This window comes from Pterocles gutturalis, unplaced genomic scaffold, assembly GCF_000699245.1.
Source record: "Pterocles gutturalis isolate BGI_N339 unplaced genomic scaffold, ASM69924v1 scaffold10577, whole genome shotgun sequence".
Classification (NCBI taxonomy): domain Eukaryota; kingdom Metazoa; phylum Chordata; class Aves; order Pterocliformes; family Pteroclidae; genus Pterocles; species Pterocles gutturalis.
The window spans coordinates 60,502-81,405 of record NW_010115419.1 but is presented as its reverse complement, the minus strand read 5'-3'; the positions used below and the strand labels follow the sequence as shown (position 1 = coordinate 81,405).

At 45.6% G+C, this 20,904-nt stretch overlaps 1 protein-coding gene across 1 annotated transcript; it reads right to left on the bottom strand.

Moving 5' to 3' along the window:
- Positions 1-402: 402 nt before the first annotated feature.
- Positions 403-19,090, bottom strand: LOC104463002 (T-lymphoma invasion and metastasis-inducing protein 1-like; the record flags this gene model as incomplete). The annotated part of the gene is given in 4 exon segments (XM_010075172.1): positions 403-575; positions 2,885-3,332; positions 18,135-18,433; positions 18,436-19,090. Coding segments are annotated over 4 exon segments (1,575 nt in total), but the record flags the coding sequence as incomplete, so codon positions are not given.
- Positions 19,091-20,904: the final 1,814 nt, after the last annotated feature.

Sequence of the window (20,904 nt, the reverse complement as noted above, 5' to 3'; positions counted from 1 at the left end):
ACCTTAATGATTCCATGATTCTATGATTTCATGCACTACTGAATGTCCTATATGGTAACTGGCCTGGTCTGTGTGTTACAAGCACACTATCAAACCATGCAAAATTCCCAGTTTTTACGTGACTGTAAGAATATTTCTTATTTCTTACTTTGTCCCAACCATCTACACAAAGAGGGTCTGGCCAGGCAATCAAAACAGCAGATCTGACAGGGATTCACATACATCTCTCGAGTGGCATTTACCTAAGACACCACGTCTTTCCTCTAGCGCTGCCAGAAGAAAATCCCAAACCTACTGGAGTCAGCAGGATTTTTCCACTGATTTCAACCAGAGCTAAGATTTCCTCCTTGGTCAGAGAGAGAAAAAGAGAAAAACTTTGTAAAACCCTCAAATCAGACCAACCTGAAAGAGGAAAGCATCCCCAAGGGAGTTGCTGAGACAGAAGACAAAGTCCTTCTTGGGGTGTTCAGGCACCGCTTGGACTATGCTGTTTTCCACCCAGACAGCGTGCTTTGGGATGCTGTTATGGTCAATGCCAGATCTGCCATCGGTCTCATAAAAAAACAGTGTGCATCCTACAAGAGACAATCACATATTAGCAAGCAACACGTGTAAACACAACGGCTGCCCTGCATATATTCAGCGCTAATACTTGGGACTATAAATCATCCACAAAGCTGTCACAGGGATGAGGAAGGATTTGCCAGGGCTTGTTCAGGTTTTCAGCCCCACAGCAGAGAGCACCAGCAGCAGCCCAGTTTTCAGCCCAACAAGGTGGTGGTTTCCATGCCATGGGGGCACACCACGAACCGCATCGTACATCAAGCCATCCATAAGTGGGCCATTTTGTTTGCCTTAGGATTGCTAAAACAGAGCTGCAGACACGAGTTGAGAAAGTCATGGTCAGTAAAACACAGCCCCAGATGAGAAACATCATTGTTAAGTCCCATAGTGAGAGTCCTCTGCAGCTACCCCATCCCACTGAGGGGACCAAAAGGAAGATGTAGGCATGAGAGTGTGTGCCCCCAGGCAGTGCTGGACAGCTGTGAGCCGCGAGCAGACAGTCCCCCAGGCAAACCTCTGCCTCAGCCTCCTGCAGCGGCTAGCTGCTACAGTCCCTGCAAGGCAAAGATCAAGTGATTTAATTACTGCATGCAGATAAGTAACTGGAAGAAAAATGGACTGGAATGGGCTGTGCTTGCTGAAAGACTGATATACAAAAAAAAGCCAACAAACAAACAAACAAACAAAAAGCATAAACCAAATCCTTATTCCACTGTAACGTTTCAGCTCTGACTCACAGTGATATGACCAAAAATGCATTTTAGCTGGGGACAGCAAACAACCTGCTTGGTTTTACAAAATAACCTTTACAATTCTCGGAGGGGGAGGGGGACGAAGGTATAGCACAACTGCAACTTAGGAAACTCCAAAAAAGGGTCTCCTCTCCCGCCTACCCACATTATCTACAGCTGTTCTAAACTAAAACTGCCACTAGCCCTCTCGGTGCAAAGGGATGCTCTGTTACCCAGCCTCTCAGAAAACTATTTGCAGCCAAACAATAGCAGCTATCAACTTCAAAGCCTCGTTTAAATACTAACATTATTAAGGCACAGCAATCTAAGGAGCAAATACTCCACTTGAGTCAAAGCACTTCAAAATAACATTGCCTCCGTGCTCATCCTTCCCCTTTTTCCTCCCAGATGGCCCTTTGTTTGCCTGCTCCTCACAGCAAGACCTTCCTGCCACAGGGCCCCCTCCCAGGAGATTAGGGCTCCCCCCTACCCTTGAGCCCCGCCTCTCTCCTCTTTCATTTCCCCAATCTCTCCAACCACCCCAAGGAAGAGTTGGCCCTAACTCTGCCGTTGGTTTTAAGATAGTGCTACAAATTTTAAAAAAAAATAGTGCCCTAAAAAAAAGCACTCTGCAGGCAGAACAGGACTTTAACTGTACTGAACTTTTCAGTAACCCCACCTACAGCAGGAGATGGGGCTCTGCCTCCCCTGGCTCACAGAGAGCCCCGTCACAGCTGAGGAGAGCAAGGCCAGTCCCAAAACCCTGAAAGCGCTGCTTCCCGTTTTACTGCTGATGCAACCACGTGAAAATTAATTGGAGGTTACTTTAGGAGGCCGGCTCTTAAGTTTCACTGCTCCGTTAACATTTATGTGCATTTAGAAGCACTCAGACACCAAATGGGGCTGGAGCACCGTCCTAGCAAAACTGAAAAAATTCAGAAGCCAAGGAGGCTGGCAGGGCAACTGGGAGCCAAGGGCTGCCCACTGCAAGTTGGGTGACACAGCCAGAGCCAGCATCTCCCAAGTCACAAACCAGCCTTGATGACCACACCACTGCTTCCTGTCCACACCTCGAACATGTTGCAACTCACTGGGTGTGTTTGCTTTTAAAGCCCATCTTGGAGACGGAGAGGCCAATGGCGCTAAGCTCAAGATGAATGCACACAAAGATGGAGCCCCTGCCTGAATGCATGTCAGCAGCCACCATCATCACTAGAAAACTCCCACTGTCACGTGCCTGTAGCTGCACGCAGGTGTTTAGTTTGTCAGCAAGCCATAGACATGCTGCTTAAAGGAAACACCCAGTGCTTAAGAGAAGCCACCCCAGATAACGCCAGCAGGACTTGAAGCAAGGTGTGAACCCCACTTCAGTGCAGCACAGTCGCATGGGTTTGACTACCCGCATGCCACAATGTGAGCACATGAACAACCATCAAACAAAACTCCTCTGAAAAACATCAGGACCACTTCCTCACGAAGCTCACGGCAGCTTTTGTTGAGTCTAGGCTATTGGCTTCTTCATCTGCAGCAATACACAACGGACACCACAGACATGCATCTGGATGAACCCTTGCACGCTTGCTCTGTACCTTTCAGAGAAACCCAGTAGTGCTTCCATTTCCTGCGGGTGGCCGACTCCACTTTCTTGTTCTTTTTGTGCACCAGGAAGTTTTTCACTGCCAGAGCGCCAGCTTTCCGTACCGTGCCCTGGGCAGCCGTCAGGAGGATGTCAGACTGCCCTGGGGAGCTAAGGGTGCCACTGCTCTGCTCATCACTGAGGGCAGAGCCGGCCTCCTCCAGGTTCTCACTGTTGGTGGTGCTCATCTCCAGCTCCCGACGGAAGTTCTCATACACCCCCTGGCGAAGCCCGTCGCCTGTCGAGCTGCTCCCGCTGTCGCTGCCGATGAAAGCCCGACTGGTCGTCGGGGAGTAACTTGAGTTGGTAGCATTGGAGCGTCTAGAAAGGAGGTCGGTGTCAGTGGCTGCTCCCTCGATCCCACTGTCGGTGAACTCGCTCCCCTCGCCTGCGTTGACATCCTAGTTGCAAGAGAGACAAGACACAGGGTGAGATGAAGAGCCTGGCTGAGCCTGGCCTTCTGAAGACAGCAACAAAACCCAAAACGCCCAGATGGCACCACATTTCTTCACACCCCCATTTTGCCTAGCACTGGAAATTCCTCATCTCTTTTTCTTCTGATGACCAACAACTGGAAGAAAAGGCGGGGTAGGCAGAACTTCCAGCACAGTTTAGGGAAGACCAGTCACACACGCAGGATTTCAGGTGGTGCCTCTACAGTCTACATTTTGGAATATAAGATGCAGCATCATCTGTTTACATCAAGCTAACAGTGCTAAAGGTTCTGCAAAAGGAGAACATATGGTAGCAAAAACTGGCAGTGTCAAGAAAAGCAGCTACCAATCTATGCATTTTGAAAAGAAAACATTGATATTGTACATTCACACCTACAGTTGAAGATACATTTTAGACATCCCAAGATTGTAATTTGCAAATTATATAACTAAAAAGGTACTTTTTTTTTTGCCTAAGAAGTTAATGTATTGAAGATTTTTTTCTGTTTTGTGTCACTTCCACATCACAAACCCTAGCGATGGACCACGTGATATCCCCTGCCAAATCTCACAGTGATAGACCCTGCCAAAACACCGCAACACAAGACCCTTCCTGGTCCCCAGGAACTTGCAGTTGAAGGATCAGAAGAGACAAGAATATGGCTGGCTTGAGCAAGACAGGAAACAACATAACCGAATTCAGGTTTCAAAGGCTTAGTGGCTCAGCCTGCCCCCTGCAACAAGGCTAGTGCCCAAAGGGGGTAACCACTACCACCTCAACATCCAAAGGCATCTGTGGCAGTTTTTGCAGGAGAACAAATAAAGGCCAAATCTTGTAAGTGGGGACAAATATCTCATGTTAGATATTCGGGAGAAAAGGAAGACAGGGAAGAAGATGCAAAGAGGTGAGAAATACCGCCAAACCAACACGGGTTTCAGCCTCTACCTCTTCTGAAAGAGCAGCTGGTGCTCGAGTTACAAGTTTTAAAAGAAATGAGAAGTCTCTGACAAGGGGTGTCAGAATGCAGTACTTATTTTGAGAGAAAACAAGCTTCTAGGTGTTGGTTCAAGCACCAGTTTTCTATGCATCCAAGAGCAGCTCTGCAGAAACTGAGAAACCCTCCACCAAGCTCTGTTTGAAACCTTCCTCCTGTGGAGCAAGAGCTGGATAAAGAAAGCCTAGGGGGAGGCAAGGGGTGTTGCTGAATTTGACTAACTTTTAAGGCATTAATCTGTAATGGATGGGATCATTCTTTACTAACGCTACCTCTCAAGGGAGACTTGGAGTCCAGCTGGAAGAATAACTTCTTCCTTCCTCACTCAATAAGTACAGTTAAACTAGTCAGTGTGGTTATTTAATGCAACATGTAGTGATAGACAAGTTAATCTGGACAGGCCAATATTCCTCTACTCCCACCGCTTGTGAATGAGCTGAGCACAGTTTCCTGTAAGTGCAGTAATCTACCCGTACAGAGCAGTTTTCACAACAACACGTTTTTTCCTTCTGTTGCAATACACTTGTTTTTTGGAAGTTAACTACCTTCCCATTTCTTGCAGCACTGAAAAGGAGGGATATCTGGAGAGGGGAACTGGTGCTGCTCAGAAACCAATGTTTACAAAACACTGCTGTGAGTGAGTTTTTGTACTCCATCACAAAAAGCTGGATGGTGCAACTTCTGATGACAGCGCTCCATCTGAGACCCTGTGTGTCACAGAGCCAGGACTGGCGCGGCTGCTCGATGCTCACATGCCCGAGGCACTGCCTTTCTGCCAACACAACTACACCAGTGTAAAACTGGAGCGCCAAAGAACTGAACCAGCTCCCCCGCATTCACTGGGACAGTTATTCCCATAGCATGACTGGTGTTTGCAGTTGTTTTCTGGGGCCTTCTTCCTCCATAATTTTTTCAAAGGGAAAAAGTGTGCCACTCATATAGCATAAACAAATCTGCATTCTGCAGTGAACATTACGTAATGGTGGAAACAGAAACCATTTGAGGTTTTGAGATTTTTATTTTAGGTTAACAATTTAATATGTATACAATCTGTCTTCATTTTTATCCATGCAATACAAAAAGTTTAGAGTCAATTTCAAAATTCTGGCAGATGTAACTTTTAGGGAGCATATCTCATGCTTTAACTAGAATTAGTCTTTTTTAAAAAATAAAGAGCTACTAAAACAGACCACCAACTTGAGGGGGATAGGATTTTTAATTTCGCCATTTGCTTTTTAGCAGATGGAGCATTTTTTCAAAAACAGAAGTGCACCCTGAGACGTTCAAGCACAGCACTGCAATGCAGGCTCTCAAGGTTGCTCATGCTCAGCCTTCTCATGTAACCTTCATGAGACACAGCAGTAATTGTCTCAGTTTCCCTGACCATAAATGGGGAGTATACTCCATAACTGATATGTGGGCATAACTGCTTACTAGTTATAAAAAAATGCAAGGATGGAAAACTCAGAATCAATGTTATATATGCTCATGAGCTTAAATTGTAGCACATTTTGCAAGCACCTTTATAATCTTTACCACAATGCAAGTGATAGGCTGGATGAGTCAAAAGATCTTTTCAGCATACCCTGATCTCCCTCTGCTCCCTGCACTCCCTTTTGCTCTCTTAAATATCCTATATCAAAGACTTCTTGCCAACCGATGCAAGCCCTTTGGTAGGAGGAGTGTCCGAGCACACAGAGGTCAAAACAGTTCAAAACCTACAAAACCTACAGCCCGCTAATATTGTTCACGCTCATGAATTATGAAACGTAGCATTGAGTGAGTTTAGCACTTTCGGAAGTCTGCTGTATGAGAAGATTGGTCTCAGGGTTAGTAAGGTTAAGAGCTTTCATTGCACCAGTCCCTGACTTCTGAGTTCTGCTGCAATGTCAGCTTGTTCTCATCAGAGAGTATGAAAAGCTCTCAAGAAGCAGCCAGCATCTGCTTTGGATGTCCTGCAGTGCTATAATCTACACACTGAAGCGCATTCAATTAGGAGTTTAGCAGAAAGTACAGAGGTTTAGTACTGTGCTTCCACAGAAATGTGCTGAGGCCCAAGGGGTAGCACTCCCAAGCCAAGCAACAAACCATAGCAGGGTCTGAAGAACACATCACTGGGGGCACAGAACTAATCCTGCAAATTTTCAAATGAGGATACTGCAAGTTAAGCATCCCAACCCGCACCATGAGCAGCACAGCTCCACGCTGATGAGATCAATGTGGATACACGTGTCCCTAGCTTTGGACTCCAGCCTTCAAAGTACCTACTGACATGGCCACCAGCGGGTAATGCCCAGATGCGAAGCAAACACTGCGTAAGCTTGATGAGAGCTATTTAAAAATTACTCACCTTTTCTGCTCAGTTTCTCAAAGAACCCTGTGGGTGACAGCAACACCTCTGTCCTCCAAGGAAGACTTATTACCGTGATGGGATGTGCCACAGAGGCTTGCTAATAAAACAGGCATTTCAGTCCCTGGCAGGAGGATTTCCCAGGCAAAGACTCTTGAGGCCAAGAGTGAACTACAGACACAGATCAGCCTTCACCCCTCTGACTCTTGCCCAGCATCTCTGCACCTCTCCACCAGGATGCTGATGGCATGTGCCAGGCACGTTGTGGGAGCTGGATGACAGCTGAAGACTGCAGAATGCATGTTTCTGAAGCCTGCCGTTTTGGACATTACACACACTTTATAACAAATCACCAGCACATTACTCTGGACTTGTAATTGCTGTCATCAAGGGGCTCTGTTTTATTTCACCGGTTAAAAACCCCAAAACTTTCATTCAGCTCTGTGCAAGACTTGGGACACTGCACTTGATATTTTGCACCTCACCAGGTATCTTGTGCTTTGTATTTTCAGGCTGGCAGGCAGCTGTCTTCACACGGAGGAATATTTTTGCCTGGAGAGACCATCCCAGGAAACAAATGCAAGACTGGAACTAAAATCTGTTCTGCTCCTCTTAGCCTTCCCACTGGTGTTACCCTAGCTTTTGGCCTGAGAGGACAAGAGGGCAAAGCAAGAGGGAGGTGGAAATCATTAAATTGGTCACACCACGTAGAAAGCATGTAGCAAAGAAAAGAAAGCATATTTCCTCCAAGAAAGAGAGATGGGGGAAGTCGTGGGAATATCAGTTCTTGGTATTTTGCAAACACAGCAGGTCTTAGACCATAGAGACAACAAACTGAATAAACAGGGGGCTTTGTCCCTTCAATGTAAGATTGTTCAATGGTAAGCAGGGAGAAAGCTGCATAAAGACCACTGGCTGAAGAAGGGAACTAAACAGCCTCTAGCGACTGTGCTGCACTATGCAAGTGCCTTGATGGGGAGGCAGTAAGTAGTAGCATAGCTTCTTCCAGGATTTGGGATCCCTGCCGCTCCTGAAGGTGCCAGAGGAGTGGCACTGTTTCTTACACTAGCAGTGCTAGTATATCGGTTGTAAATGCCCAGGGTTTATGAAAAGAGGTTCAGGAGCCAGCAATGTAGGGAAAGGTGGAACACCCCACACCAGAGAGATGCGCCACAGAGTAAGAAACCAGAGACAGACTGAATGGTGCTGTTGTTACCAACAAGAACACAGCCAGGCCCAGCACGCAGGCCACGTGCCAGGACAGCCACAACAGCCCTAACAGCATTCAAGCGTAATGAAATGGAATTATCACAGCCCCATCAAATGCAGATAATAATTTAACTGACGAACCAGTTGGGAAAAGTATTAGTGAAGGTATTAGCAACCCACTTAAATATACCTTTTTTCCTCACGTGAGCACTGGGTTTCATGCAAAGCAAGCCAGTGGGGAATAAAACTGTAATGCAAGCTACACCAATCTAATGTACTTGGTCCTGTAGCTTTTGGATATTCACGTGATACTCATACCGCTAAAAATCTTGCTAGATTTAGAAGATACACAGAAAAACCCCTTTTGCTTTAGAAAAAATGTCTACCTTCAGCTAGTGAGGATCAGCCAAAAGTTTTGTGGCAGGTTCCAAGTGTCTTTGTCCCCTTGCTGAAGACATTTGGTACTAGCCTCTGCTAGCAAAAGACCACTGGATGGGATAAGCCTCACCCAAGTCTCCAGCTCGTGACTGGTCACATTCAGAGCACTTGCAATAATAATGCACCTATCAAATTTCCCACCAACAGCACTGTTACAGGCACTATTAAAATAGCTTGTTGAATCACTTTCTCCTGCTTGACTGACAGCAATGATTCATGAGCACTTTGGGCACATGGGACTGATTTAGTAAGAAAATAAAATAAATAGTTCCTTCTGTGGATAATACTTCTTTCTAAATTAACTACTATATTGAAAGTACTCATTAGTAAAAGGCAACTGAGTGGGATTCTTCCTTGGAAGGGGCCCCCACCAAGAGAACACAACTCCTCTGTTCCCCATCCTGTTTAGCAACAGAGCAATAAGGTGTTCACATTCAGCAACATCCTGAAATTGCACATAACCTGTCTGGTCACCAGTTAGGCAAGCACCACAGAATACATTTTGAATAGATGGGTAAGCAGACTGACGGTTTGCATGCTTTTATGTGCTTGGTGTCTCTTTGAAGCACCTATATAGAAAAAGATTAGCCTGATAAGTGTATTTCCTTTCTTTTCAGTACTGACTCAACCATCAATTGATGGTCAAGGTGGTCTGTTAAGGTACGATTTGCTCCAAATCAAAATAAAATCCCTTCTCCAGAGTAACTTTAACACCTGGTGATAAATACATCAGAAGATTTATCTATCTTGAAAAGAGTCAAAACATTCCAAGAAGCAAAGATAAATTATAAATTGCAATTGAAACCTGACTGAGAGAAATGGTTTTACACCTGCAATGGAGAGACACAAAAGCAACTCCATAGCTCGTTCCGTCTGGGAGGAATAGTTTTGAAAACTGTTACAAACATACTGAATCATGTCCACATAACTCACGGTAAAGTCAGAGGGATTATAATAATAACATGAAGGAGATTTGCCACCGCAGCAAAGCCCCTCAAACAGATGCTGGGAGTTGATATGAAAGAAGGTTTTGAAGGTATCTACAGGCCTGCATGCAGCAGGACAGCACTAGAGGAGAACTAGCCAGGATGCACTGGATTTACAGCAGGCTTTGGAGAACTAAGCTGACAGCCACAAACCAACATGAGCCAACTACAGTTTTCTGTTGGATCGGTTGGGTCTTGTTTATGCCTCCTAGGAGGGCTTCCAAGTCTAGTGAGGTACAGTTACAAGCCACCTTTGACATCAAATTTACCCTTGATGAAAAAGGTACTAGTCCAGACCTCTAGATATTTCTCCTAGCAGTAAGCTTAACTCTTATTTTGAAATGATGAATCAGTCACAGGTTTCTGGGCAAAAATCCCTGGGAAAGTCTTAAGGCATAGACTTAAATGGATTTTGGTTCCAGAATTCCTTTGTGAACTTGTCTTGGTGAATGCTGTACAGTGTAATTTGGCACTTTTTTTGAAAGACAGACAAGGTACTGGGTGCCAGTACTGGGCACCCAGAAGATGTTCAAATACAGGAAGGAGATACGTATCCGCTTTGCTATGGTGGGACAGGAGGGTAGCAAACAGCAATGTATCAAGCATCCATCAACTCCATTTCCTTTGCAAGCAACTCTGACTGATATATATAGCTGTTACCTCAGTAATACACATGGCTACTTCACTTCGTGTTAAGCTATCACATTAGCTTGGTGCCTCTAACACAGGGGTTGGGAACATTTTTGGTTCACTGACTCCCCAGACATTTTCCGGCTAGTATGTGGGCCCTTCCGGAAAGATTACCTCTGTAGACCACTATGTATCCCCAAGGAGCTTGGTTTCTGCAGCTGACTTAGATGCCTTAAAGGCAAACTGTGGATCGACAGGGACTCCTGCAGCAGTCAGGAAAGTACAGCCCTGGAGGACTTGTCAGCTGTGAGATAGAAACTGTTGAAAATTAAACTGTCCTCCATAAAGCTGCAGGGAAATACATGGGAGAGCTTTACCCTTCTTTCCAAGATACTGTGCAGAGCTCTTCACTGACTCAGGACGGTTGCAGCATCTGTTTGTGATCTGTTCATATTCAGAAAGCCAGTTTTGCATCCCTAAAAGCTAAAGTACTGGGTAAAGGGAAGAGGGAGGATATTTTAATTTTGATTTTAATTATATGAGAGAAATCCAAGCCTGTGAGAGAATGCACAAAAGACTACAGGGCCTGCAGCAGGAAACAGCATGAAGCTCCACCATGGAACCTGAGCACACCCGCTTTTCCCTGGCTTTAGCACTAACTTTTGAGGGGTGCTAAAGGATAAAATAGCATGAACGAGAATCAACCCATAATCCAGTAAAGCCTCTTGCAGTGTGGTCCCTGCACACAGCTTCCAACACCTGCACAGATCTGGGGTGGACACCCGCTTTCTGTCGCCAGCAGTGGCAGGAAGTCTCAGTTTTTGAGCGCTGCAGTGTTTAATCCCTCTGTTCCCAAATGATACGCTGGGGACTCCCCAAAACCTACCTTGCTTTCATCCCAATGGACCACCCAGATGTAGAAAGTTTCTAGAGCAATTGAGCTAACCATAAACTAACGCAAGCAGCCTAACTGTGCTCGAGTTAAACAAATGGCAACATGCCTAAACAAATCCTTGAAGTAAAATACACGGTTAGGTTACTTTTTGTTCGCCCAGTGCCAAGAAGAGGCAATTCTTCCTGAGAAATGTAACAGAGGGAGCAAAAGTGGGGAAGGGGGAAAGCTGCTATAATAGCAGCTTGAAATCAAAACATATCATCTGGGAGGTGTTCACCTGAACAATCACCTAAATTAAGGGAGCAGGGAAATGTCTGCCATCTGGGATGATGATTAGTCACACAGGATCACATGCTGAAGGTCTCTGAAAAGAAGCGTTTCAATGGAACACTTCACTGGAAAGGATCGCTACAGCAAATTGCATCCATCTAAGTAAGCACAGCCCAGCAAACAAGCAGCTGGGGCAACCTGTCTGTGACTTTTAAGTGGAAAGTACTTGAAACTAAAAACATGCAGTGTATATAGCTTTACAGAGAATACAAATATTGCCAATGGTACAAGCACTTCAGACGTATAAATTACAAAGTCCTACTGTTCAAAAAAAACCATGCCTGAATGGAGCTAGATCAGATATGAGGACTGCTGATTTGTTTTCCATTGGCTTCATACCAAGAGCAAAGGAAGAAAAACAAATTAAGATCTTCCAAAGGGTATCAAAATATTTGCCAGCAGAGACCAAAACACTCATTTTCACATGCTCCTTTCCCTGACAATATTGGGGCAGAGTTGTGTGCTCTGAAGGGAATGACTGCTTTTTGCTTTAAAATATCCTGAATAGGTAATACCTGATCTAATCTCATCCATCTGGGAAGGTCAGTCCGGCAACAGAGCAGGGAAGACCTCTGAGTTTGGGTCTGAAGCCCTATAATTCAAACTTTCCTCTAGGCTCATGCTGAATTGCTTCCAGTTAGCCAGGCTATAAACAGCTCATTTGGTCCAGCCATTAAATGGGTCTGGTCATTCAGACCCACTGAGAACTGCCACACTGGCTGCTGCCTGCCCCAGCACTGGCAGCCAGCAGGACCCAAGATGTGGATTCAAAAGCAGTTTATGCTGGTGCAAGCTTGGTCTGCCAGCAAAATGAGTGGTTAACCCTTCCTTTAACTTGAGGTCCCCTGCAGCTAAAAACAGAAATGTTCGCTTTTAATAGGGTTGTTTGCCTGGAGGCTCAGCAAAGTGACTGGCTGACCGGTATTCTCTAGTGGGATTCAACCCCTTGAGTCACCCAAGCCAAACCATCCAACTTGAGGATCTCCAGCTTTTGGATATTCAAAGCATGGCTCAGGCTGTATTCAAGACCTTGGATTGACCTCATTCTGAAAGGCACTACAGGACTGCATGAACAGGGGCTCAAATCAGTGAGATGCAGAGAACCAGTAACATCTTACTTTTAGACACTTACTAAACTTTGTGTCATTAATTAGAATTTAACAATAGACTACTTTGTCTTTATTTCTTTCCTCGATTCCACCTGGACTGAAATGACTAGGATTAAAGGTCTGGGTCAATCTGACTAAAAATCGTATTTAGGTTGAAAATAGCTATGTTTTCCAGACTACAGACTGAGATGTACAGAATTACTTTAACAGGAGGAGAGCTTCAGCTGCTGAAGATACTCTGCCTGGAAAAGCAATGACTGAGGAGGGCTATCAGAGCAGGCTGTAAGGTCACAAGTGTTATGCAGAGAGTGAACAGGATGCAGTGGAAGCCAGAAGGAGAAAATTATTTCAGAAAAGAGAATTCATGGGGGACAGGTCAACCCAACACTCTTGGATGCATTCCTTGCTCAGGAAGACTCAAATCACTAATTTTCTGGGATCGGAAAGAATGCCCTAAAGGAAAGTTCACCCCGTACTCTCCTCATTTCTTTCTTTTCCTGAGCACTTGGTATTTGAGGAACAAGGAACTGGACCGGCTGGTGCTTTCATGTGACTGACCCAGTATGGTCCTTTTATATTTTTAGGTTATATCCTGTATGTCAAAAAAGAATTTGTGAAAAAAGTTTTACACAACGTAAAAACAAGTATCACGTCTCTGGAGTTTAGTCATCCTACAGAATGTAATGAAACACTAAAACCTGTTACAAAATTCCCTGAGATAGTAAAAAAATAATATTGATTGGAAAGATATTCTATTTTTAGACTGGTTTCTGTGTACATCCTGATCTAATTCCCACAAAAGCCTTGGTTTCATCCCCTGCATATTCTGCAAATTTTTTTTTATATAGGATTTCTTTTTAAAGGTTTGAGAGCCCAAATTCCTTCAGGATACCTACAGAGGCCTAAAAATAGTAAAAAACTTGAAAATTGGACAAAAGGGGATTTAACGCGCCAAGGACATAGTCTGGGGCTGGCGCTGAAGGAGATGCGGTTTCCAAGTCAGTTGGGCAGGAAGCTCCTTCACTCTCCCCCTGCTCAGCTTCACAACAAACACTGGACTGAAGACAGGGTAAAAAACCTTTGCTTTTCATTCAGAGCTGAGGGACATCTTCTTGCTCCTCCTTCTCAAAAGTTACATAAAAAACCTGGACTGCACCATTGTAACGCTTGGTTTGGAATTGAGTTTTCCAGAAGAAATCACAGGCTGGGCTATAAAGCTCAGAGAGGAACGAGTCACCCTTCTCATACATGAGTGGCTGACCATGTGGAAACACCTTGGCCATTGTGCCTCCCTGGATTTTAATGCCCACAGGAGTCACACCATGCTCTAAGTACTGCTTATAAAACACTATCGCTCCCCCAGAAAAGACAGTCCACACAGCTTCACACCTCCCAGGGACTACTCCTAATGCCTTCTCTACAAAGCAAACACCAGCACTGGAAACTCATGGAGGTCATCTCCAGCTTTGGTGGACACTGCCATCACCATGTTGACCATCGTGAACACCAGAGGGGGAGGAGCGGGACCTGCAGGGCCAGAGCCAGCATCAGGTCAGGCTAGTTCATGCCGATCCGGAACAGACACCAATGAACAGATACGCTGCTGGCACCACGGCCTGGCAAGCAGATTCTGCTGTGTGACCACACATCTTCTGCACATGCAGGATGGCTTCACCTGACTACCTCTGTGGCCGAGTTTGAAACATCAAAAGAGGTTCATGCCCTATGCAAGGCTGTATACCCCCATTTCATGGTCTAGAGAAAAGAGCAGTCAGAAATTATGCAGAGAGGGGGGACATGGAATAAAGTGGGCTTGGAAGTGGCACAAAACCATACCTCAAGGTATCCATTCCCTAATTCCTCTCCTGAAACTTTAATTAGGGCTCATAACAGCAGGGGAGCATGTGGTTACAGCTCTCTCTGAACATCCACCAGGAGCAGGAGGAGGAGGAGGGGGGAGGAGGAAGGAGTCTCCTGCAGCCAGATGTTTAGCTGCAAGCAGGACACATCAGGGCCGTTTCACAAAATCTGGATCCCGACAAGCAGGTTGTAGGATCCTGGGGATCTCACAACCCACAGTCTGTACAAGGTGTATCCAACCGGAGCTTGTCTCCTGTCAAGCAAAAATGGGTGAAAATGTCAGCCAATTAAGCTTTTTCCACCCACATCACATCAGGTTCAAAAGCCAACCAGGATCCCAGCAGAGCTCTCTGGGAAGCCTCGCTTCAGCAGATCTGAACCCTTAATGTTAAAATGTTACAAAAAACGGAACTGCTGCGTGGGTGCCCCAAAGCCACCCTGTGAATATTAATCGCTTGTGCATATTGAATATAATTGTCTCTCCAGTATTAAAAAGCTCTCCTTCTCAATTAGTGGAAAGTGACTCCCACAGTTCAATTTAAGGTTTAAGTTTGGAAGGGAGAGATTTTCTTTTCTTTTTCTTTAATGTAAACCATGTACTGGTAAAGAACCCATGGATAAGGCATTATAACAGAATACATACACCTGTGATTCTGGCATCTCCTTTCTGCAATACATTCAAGGATGCATTTTCCCAGTAGCAGTGGTCAGTACACCACAAAAATTACAGCCACTGACAACTTCTAATCAATTTAGCCTGTACAGGAAATACAACAATGTACATATAGCTGGACATACATGTAACAGGGGCTGGATTCAGGAATCAAACACAAGGGCACAAGCCTATTGCCGCGGTCTCAGACTTACCCTGCGCTCAGCATCTCCTGCTTTCAGAACGAATTTTGGGAACTAGACTAGTCAAAAGCTACCAACAAGTGGCCATCAGGACCCTTTAGTATTTCTAGCCCCAGAGCAGGTGAGACTAAAAAAATCATGCAAATATCCCAGCTATGACTTTCCAAAAAACTGAAAAAACCCCACTGGCAAACAAAACCATATTCTGGTGAGAACAGTGATCTGGGCAGAAATCTCACTCCTGGCTATGAGGCTCAATTAGGTGACTTTGAACAAGTGAGCTACCTCTGCATGGTTTAACACAGGGACAGTGACAGTTCACTGGCCTGGAGGTCAAGAGGGAAAACTGTGTCCAACACCACATTGCACTTGGCCCTGGGTTACCTTTGTGTGGTGCCCCTGTGGCCCTAAGACATAACTATTATTTTGTGGGATCAGGATGGGGGGAAGCAGTTCAACAGGCTGGGAAAAAAAAGTGAAAATTTTGCCTCAGTCCACTAAATTGTTTTTATAGAATGAAATGTTTTACAGCATACAGACATGTATGGCAGGCTCTGGGGCAATGCTCAAGGTGATCATCAAGAGTGTGAAGCCCATTGAGAAAGTGTTGAAAGACTGGGAAGGACAGAGGGAAACAAAATTCCCCAAACTGTGATGAAGTACCAGCTGGCACAGGCCAACACAGTGCCACGAAGAACATTAACAGCAAAGCAGTAAGGCCACCAGCTCTACATCTCAGCTTCCACCATCTCAAGTAGGGTAACCATCACATTCCACTTCACACCAGGGGCGTTCAGTAAAGATGTACAAAGTGCTGAGGTATTATCAGACTGGGTACCTGATACCAAGACAGGCTGGTAGCTTCCCTCCTCTCACCCCATCCAAAACCATCTAATCAGGTTCCCCAAGGAACTAGTCCTTTTACTTTGTGTGCAAATTCAGACTTAGTTTTCACTCTGCCTATTGAATACATAATGATAGTCATTTCCCTAAGCTTGCTAAAGGTAGGCTTGGGCTAACATGAGAAGTTCACTGGTGACAAGTGTCTTACACTTACTGTATGCTGCTAGGATTAAAGAGTTAGAAGGAATTTTGACCTTCCCAAAGCTTTAATTTTGTTGAATTTATAAACGGTAATAATCACTGCCGAGACTCCTTATGGCCACCATCTCCAAGAGTGAATCTACATCTAGTGAAACCAGCTCCCCAAAGTGATTTCCCTGGGCATAGCTGAGGCCTTGCAAAATGCTACACCAACTCGTGACTTTCACTAAGTGCCTCAAAGGAATTTTTCTAATGCCAAGATAGACACCAAGAAGAGAAACGAGTGCTTCGCTGTTCACCAGCGTCACTGTTCTCTTCTTCTTAAATATACTTGAAAGAGGGCTGGAGGCAGCAGTTACACCTTACAATCTTCATGAAAGCTGTTACGTTCAAGGCTGCCAAATAACATCCTTTTTTTTTGCTTCTTGTTGTTCTCTTGCTTTTTATCCTGCACTGCCTTGATGGAGCACCAAAGGGTTTTTACGGTCACACTGTGAAAATACCTCCAAAAATAAAGAGCTGATTTTGAATTACAAAGCTGTTGTTGCGGGACGCTGCAGCATCTGGTTTAGCATGTCATTTTTATATTTAGAAGCAGCATATCTCCACAGACCAAGCAGAGCCACTAAGTCACTCAGCAATCCCTTCCCATCAGCTCTCACAAGTCAGTGCCAGCCGATGAGGGGGGGACATGCATCTCTCACTCTCCAACAGCCCTCCACAGCTCTGCAGCCCCATACCTCCTCTGCAGAACCCTGCAACCTGCCAGACTTACGCTGCCCAGCCTGGTATCTCTAACTCTGGTGTCCTGCCAACAGCTCAGCCCAGCAGCAGGATGTGAGCCTGCTGGCCTCTGACCTTGATGCAATATGCTGCTTTTTTCTTTTTCTGGGTCACGCGGTGTGGGCATGGCATATGCAGGAGAAACCATGTAATAAAATCAGGGAAGCTGCCAAAGCATGCAATTTGGCACATAGCTCTAACTTGCACCGTCAGATTGTTCTGTCTGTGTCCCCTGGACATGTTTCTGAGCCAGTGCCCACAGCTAGAAAATAGCGCATGTAAAAAACGCCGCAGACAGCCTCTTCCATTAGGCAGCTGGACCACTGCTCTGAAAAGGTTCAGCACGCTAACCAAATGAACTTAAAGTACATGCGCTATGCCTGCAATGTGTATGCCACACACGGCTTGTACAGGTGGGCAGGATTTGTAGCTGCTTGTTCCCCTTAAGAGCAGTATGCCACTTAACTGTAAGTACAATTACTGTTTGCAGTGAAAGGTGGTGCTGTGTAACTTGATCAGGCAGAACACAGCCAAGAAAAGCAGGGCAAAACATAATAAAGATCCAACAGCAGCCCTCAAAGCAAAGGCCACAGGATGGGTGATCGGAGGCTAGGAGGGGCACCAGGCAGAAAAGCTCATCTTGGCTCTGTGCTGTCTGTTAAAGGATGAAGGATATGACGTCCTCCCTGGCTAGGAGAAGCAGCATCTTCTCCATACATCCCCCATCATTTTTCAGTTCACAGCGGGTGAGCACAGCAGCTTGCAGGACTGGCAGTCTCCTGCAAGGGAACAGAACTGTCTCTGGGTGATGTTTTGCACAGATGTGAACTTTGCTTCCAGCCCTGAGAGCCAAGGAGTGCTTGCATGTGTGCAGGCAGGGGAGGGCGATGGGGCAGGGAGGGCAGCAAGGGGAGACATAACCAACGCGCACAAGCTCCCAGAGTGGAGTGATCAGTTTTGGCAGCTACCCTGGGTAAAAAGGCACCATCAGCACAGCAAAACACGCAGGAAAATCTTTAGCTGGCAAATACAGATTTATCTTTTCCAGAGGCAGTGAAGAGTGGAAAAGGCCCAAACACAGCTGCAGATAAGGAAGGGAACAGTGATGGGAACAAGGCAGCTCTGGAGGCTCGTATAGTTCATCTCTCTTCTGGACACAGCCCTCTTCTTGGAAAGGGGGTTTTGAAGGAAACGAGAGCCTGGAAAAACCTGGAATATCGTTATCTACAGACACAGCTTAGCAATGCCACACAATTCCATTTTACATAAAATAAAACTGCCTTACCTGAGTAGTTTTCGCCCTTCTGCCTTGCATGCTGTTACTATGGCTAATTTGTGGGTTGGTGGCCCCTTCAGAAAGACAGTGGGATTTCCTACAGGGCAGAGTATTGTAATTACTGTAGGAAGGCGTATCCTCAGCAGTAACCGATACCATCTTATGGCTCCCTATATCTGGGATGTCGGACACTAAATTCCGGCAATACCCTCCAAAGGCATTTCGCGAGCTGCCATTGACGGTAGCGCTCGGGGTTTTGGGGGAATACAAGTCACTCATAGAGCTGGCACGCTGGCAGGCGACCAGTCACTCGTCTCTGTCCCCTGAGTGGCCTCAGCATCCTTCTCCTCGGTCAAGCCCAGGATTTCCTCGTTGCTCGTTAAATGCTCCTGGCTGAGGTCGGAAAGTGAAAACTCCAGGCTGTCTTCACGCCAGATGTCAGCCGATTTGGAGCGCTTCTTCTTGAAGCTGGCTGTCTCCATGAAGTTTGTCCCGTTGGCTGCGTATCGATGTGACCTCCCATCGCCCTCTGCCAGGAACGGTGGCTCGTCCCCATAAAGCCTGCTCTCTTCCGAGTCGGGCATGCTCTGGACGGAAGCAGCAGTGAGGACAGTGCTGCTGTCCACGCTGGGGGTGACAGAGGAGTCAGTGTGGTAGGAAACGGGCCGCAGGCCCATGTCCACACGGTCCACCCAGATGGGGCTTCCAAAGTCATCTAGGTTGGCCTCCTGGGCGAAGGGCTCCAGGCCATTCTCCGCGAGGGACTGGGGGATGCTGGGGGTGCTGCTGGAGCGGGTGCTCACTTCCGAGTTACGATGGATAATTTTTCCAGAAGAAGCGTGTCGCGTCCGGCGAGAGGCTTTATTGGAGAGGCGAAGCGAGCGGGAAGTGTGCTTGCGGCCCAGGCTGGCATGCTTGTCCCCGTAGAAGGCGTGCTCCACGCTCTGGCTCTCCGCGTTCCCCATGGCGTCACAGTCTGAAAGGGCAGAGAGTGGGGAACGTTAAAGGCGGCAACCAAACACGCAGGCGAGACACATGGACACCCCAGTGCACCCAAAAGAGCTTTCTTTATTTTATTTTTAATAAACCTGCCCCAAAACCTACACCACAGCTTCCACCGTGTTTCAGAGGACATGCTTTAACAGCAGCAACTAATCCCACAGAATTAATTAAGGGAGCCAAGGACCGTACCAGGAAACTCACAAATACAACTCAGTTAAGTCAGTACGTAGGGAAAAGCCAGACAATAGCTATGCTGGTGTAAATGAAGAGTGTAGAAGAGGGAAGGATTGAACCTTGAAGTTTGGTCCAAACTGGAGCCAGTTTACCACCAAGGTGCACTGGCAATCTCAGCTCTGCACACATTCACTTGACTCTTCCCATTGGCTTCGTAACTCCAGCCAACACTACAAACTCAAAAAATCAACAGCTCTTGTTTATCTGCATGTAACAAGATGCCAAAAAGTAGATGGATATATGCCTTTATATGAGATTTCACTTTATTTTTTTTTTATTTTTTTTTTCCCTAGGAACTGCAAATTGAAACACCAAATAGCAAAGCACAAATTCAAGTGTTCGTCAGGGAGCTAATGATAGGTTTGATTTCTGGAACAAAAAACAGTGCAACATTAAGCAGGTACAGAAAGACCCACACAAGAAAGCCACATTATGAAAAATTAATTAGCATGAGTGACTCAGACTATGCAAAAATAACCTTTCCTTCCCACTCACTCTGAAGCAGATAGCTAGATCTAAGCGCTTTGATCTAGCAAAGAGAAAACTGAGCTGGAATGCAGGGACTGGGTTTCTGTCCCCCATCCCTGTACCTGGCCTCCTGCATTATTCAGTTGCACACGTCCCACCGTGAAACAGGTTTCCCTTACAGAAGATGGAAGTGATGATCTAGATTCAACCTTGGAAAACACTTTGAGGTCTGTGATCTCACTCTACAAATGTCAGAGATATTTTATTAGTAGTGTTGGCTCCTGGCCAAAGATCAAGAAGAAGAACAAGGAAAGCAAATGTTAAAGTAGGTGGCCATTCAAAATTAAACAGGAGATCTTGAATTACACACATGACAATTATATCTAGATAAATAGTCCATATATCTTGAACAGAAATTCCAAGACAAAACTTCCTCATTTTGAGGTATATCTGTTAGTCTTGTTTGACCAAAAAAAACCAAAAAACCTGCCCTGACAGTAAAATAATCTGGAGTTTTTCATTTCACGGGGCAATTTCCTCTCCTTTAACAGGATGCGCTGATGGGTATTGAGCTGAAAGCTGACAGAACGAACGTGATCGTGCATTTTCCCTTGCTATCTAAATATACACTGTCACTGCTGCACAGAACTGAATTAGCCCTACACAAATTATATAGAAAGCAAGGAATCCATTGTGCTAAACCCATGCACAGCACTTCTGCCGTAGGCTGCCCTGGGCGCATATGGTAGAATTGAACTTCTACAGTGACACTTCTGACCACAGGACTGTGCTTCTCTAGTCTTCTACCCAGCTAAGTAGGTTGTGTCTGAGGCTATAAGTCTGCTCAGTGCTGGAGCAACAGGCACCTCCATAAACATCTGGACATTTCTGTATCTAAAATAAATATAATTGCATGTCAAGTAAACTATACCAGGAAATAACCTACATCTACTGAAATTAATAGCTGAACTCCCATTGACTATTGTGAGACCTGGTTATCATGCATAGTTCTGAAAAATAAATGCACTGAACACAGGGCAGGTTTTAATCTAAAAAAAAAATGACAGCATTATAA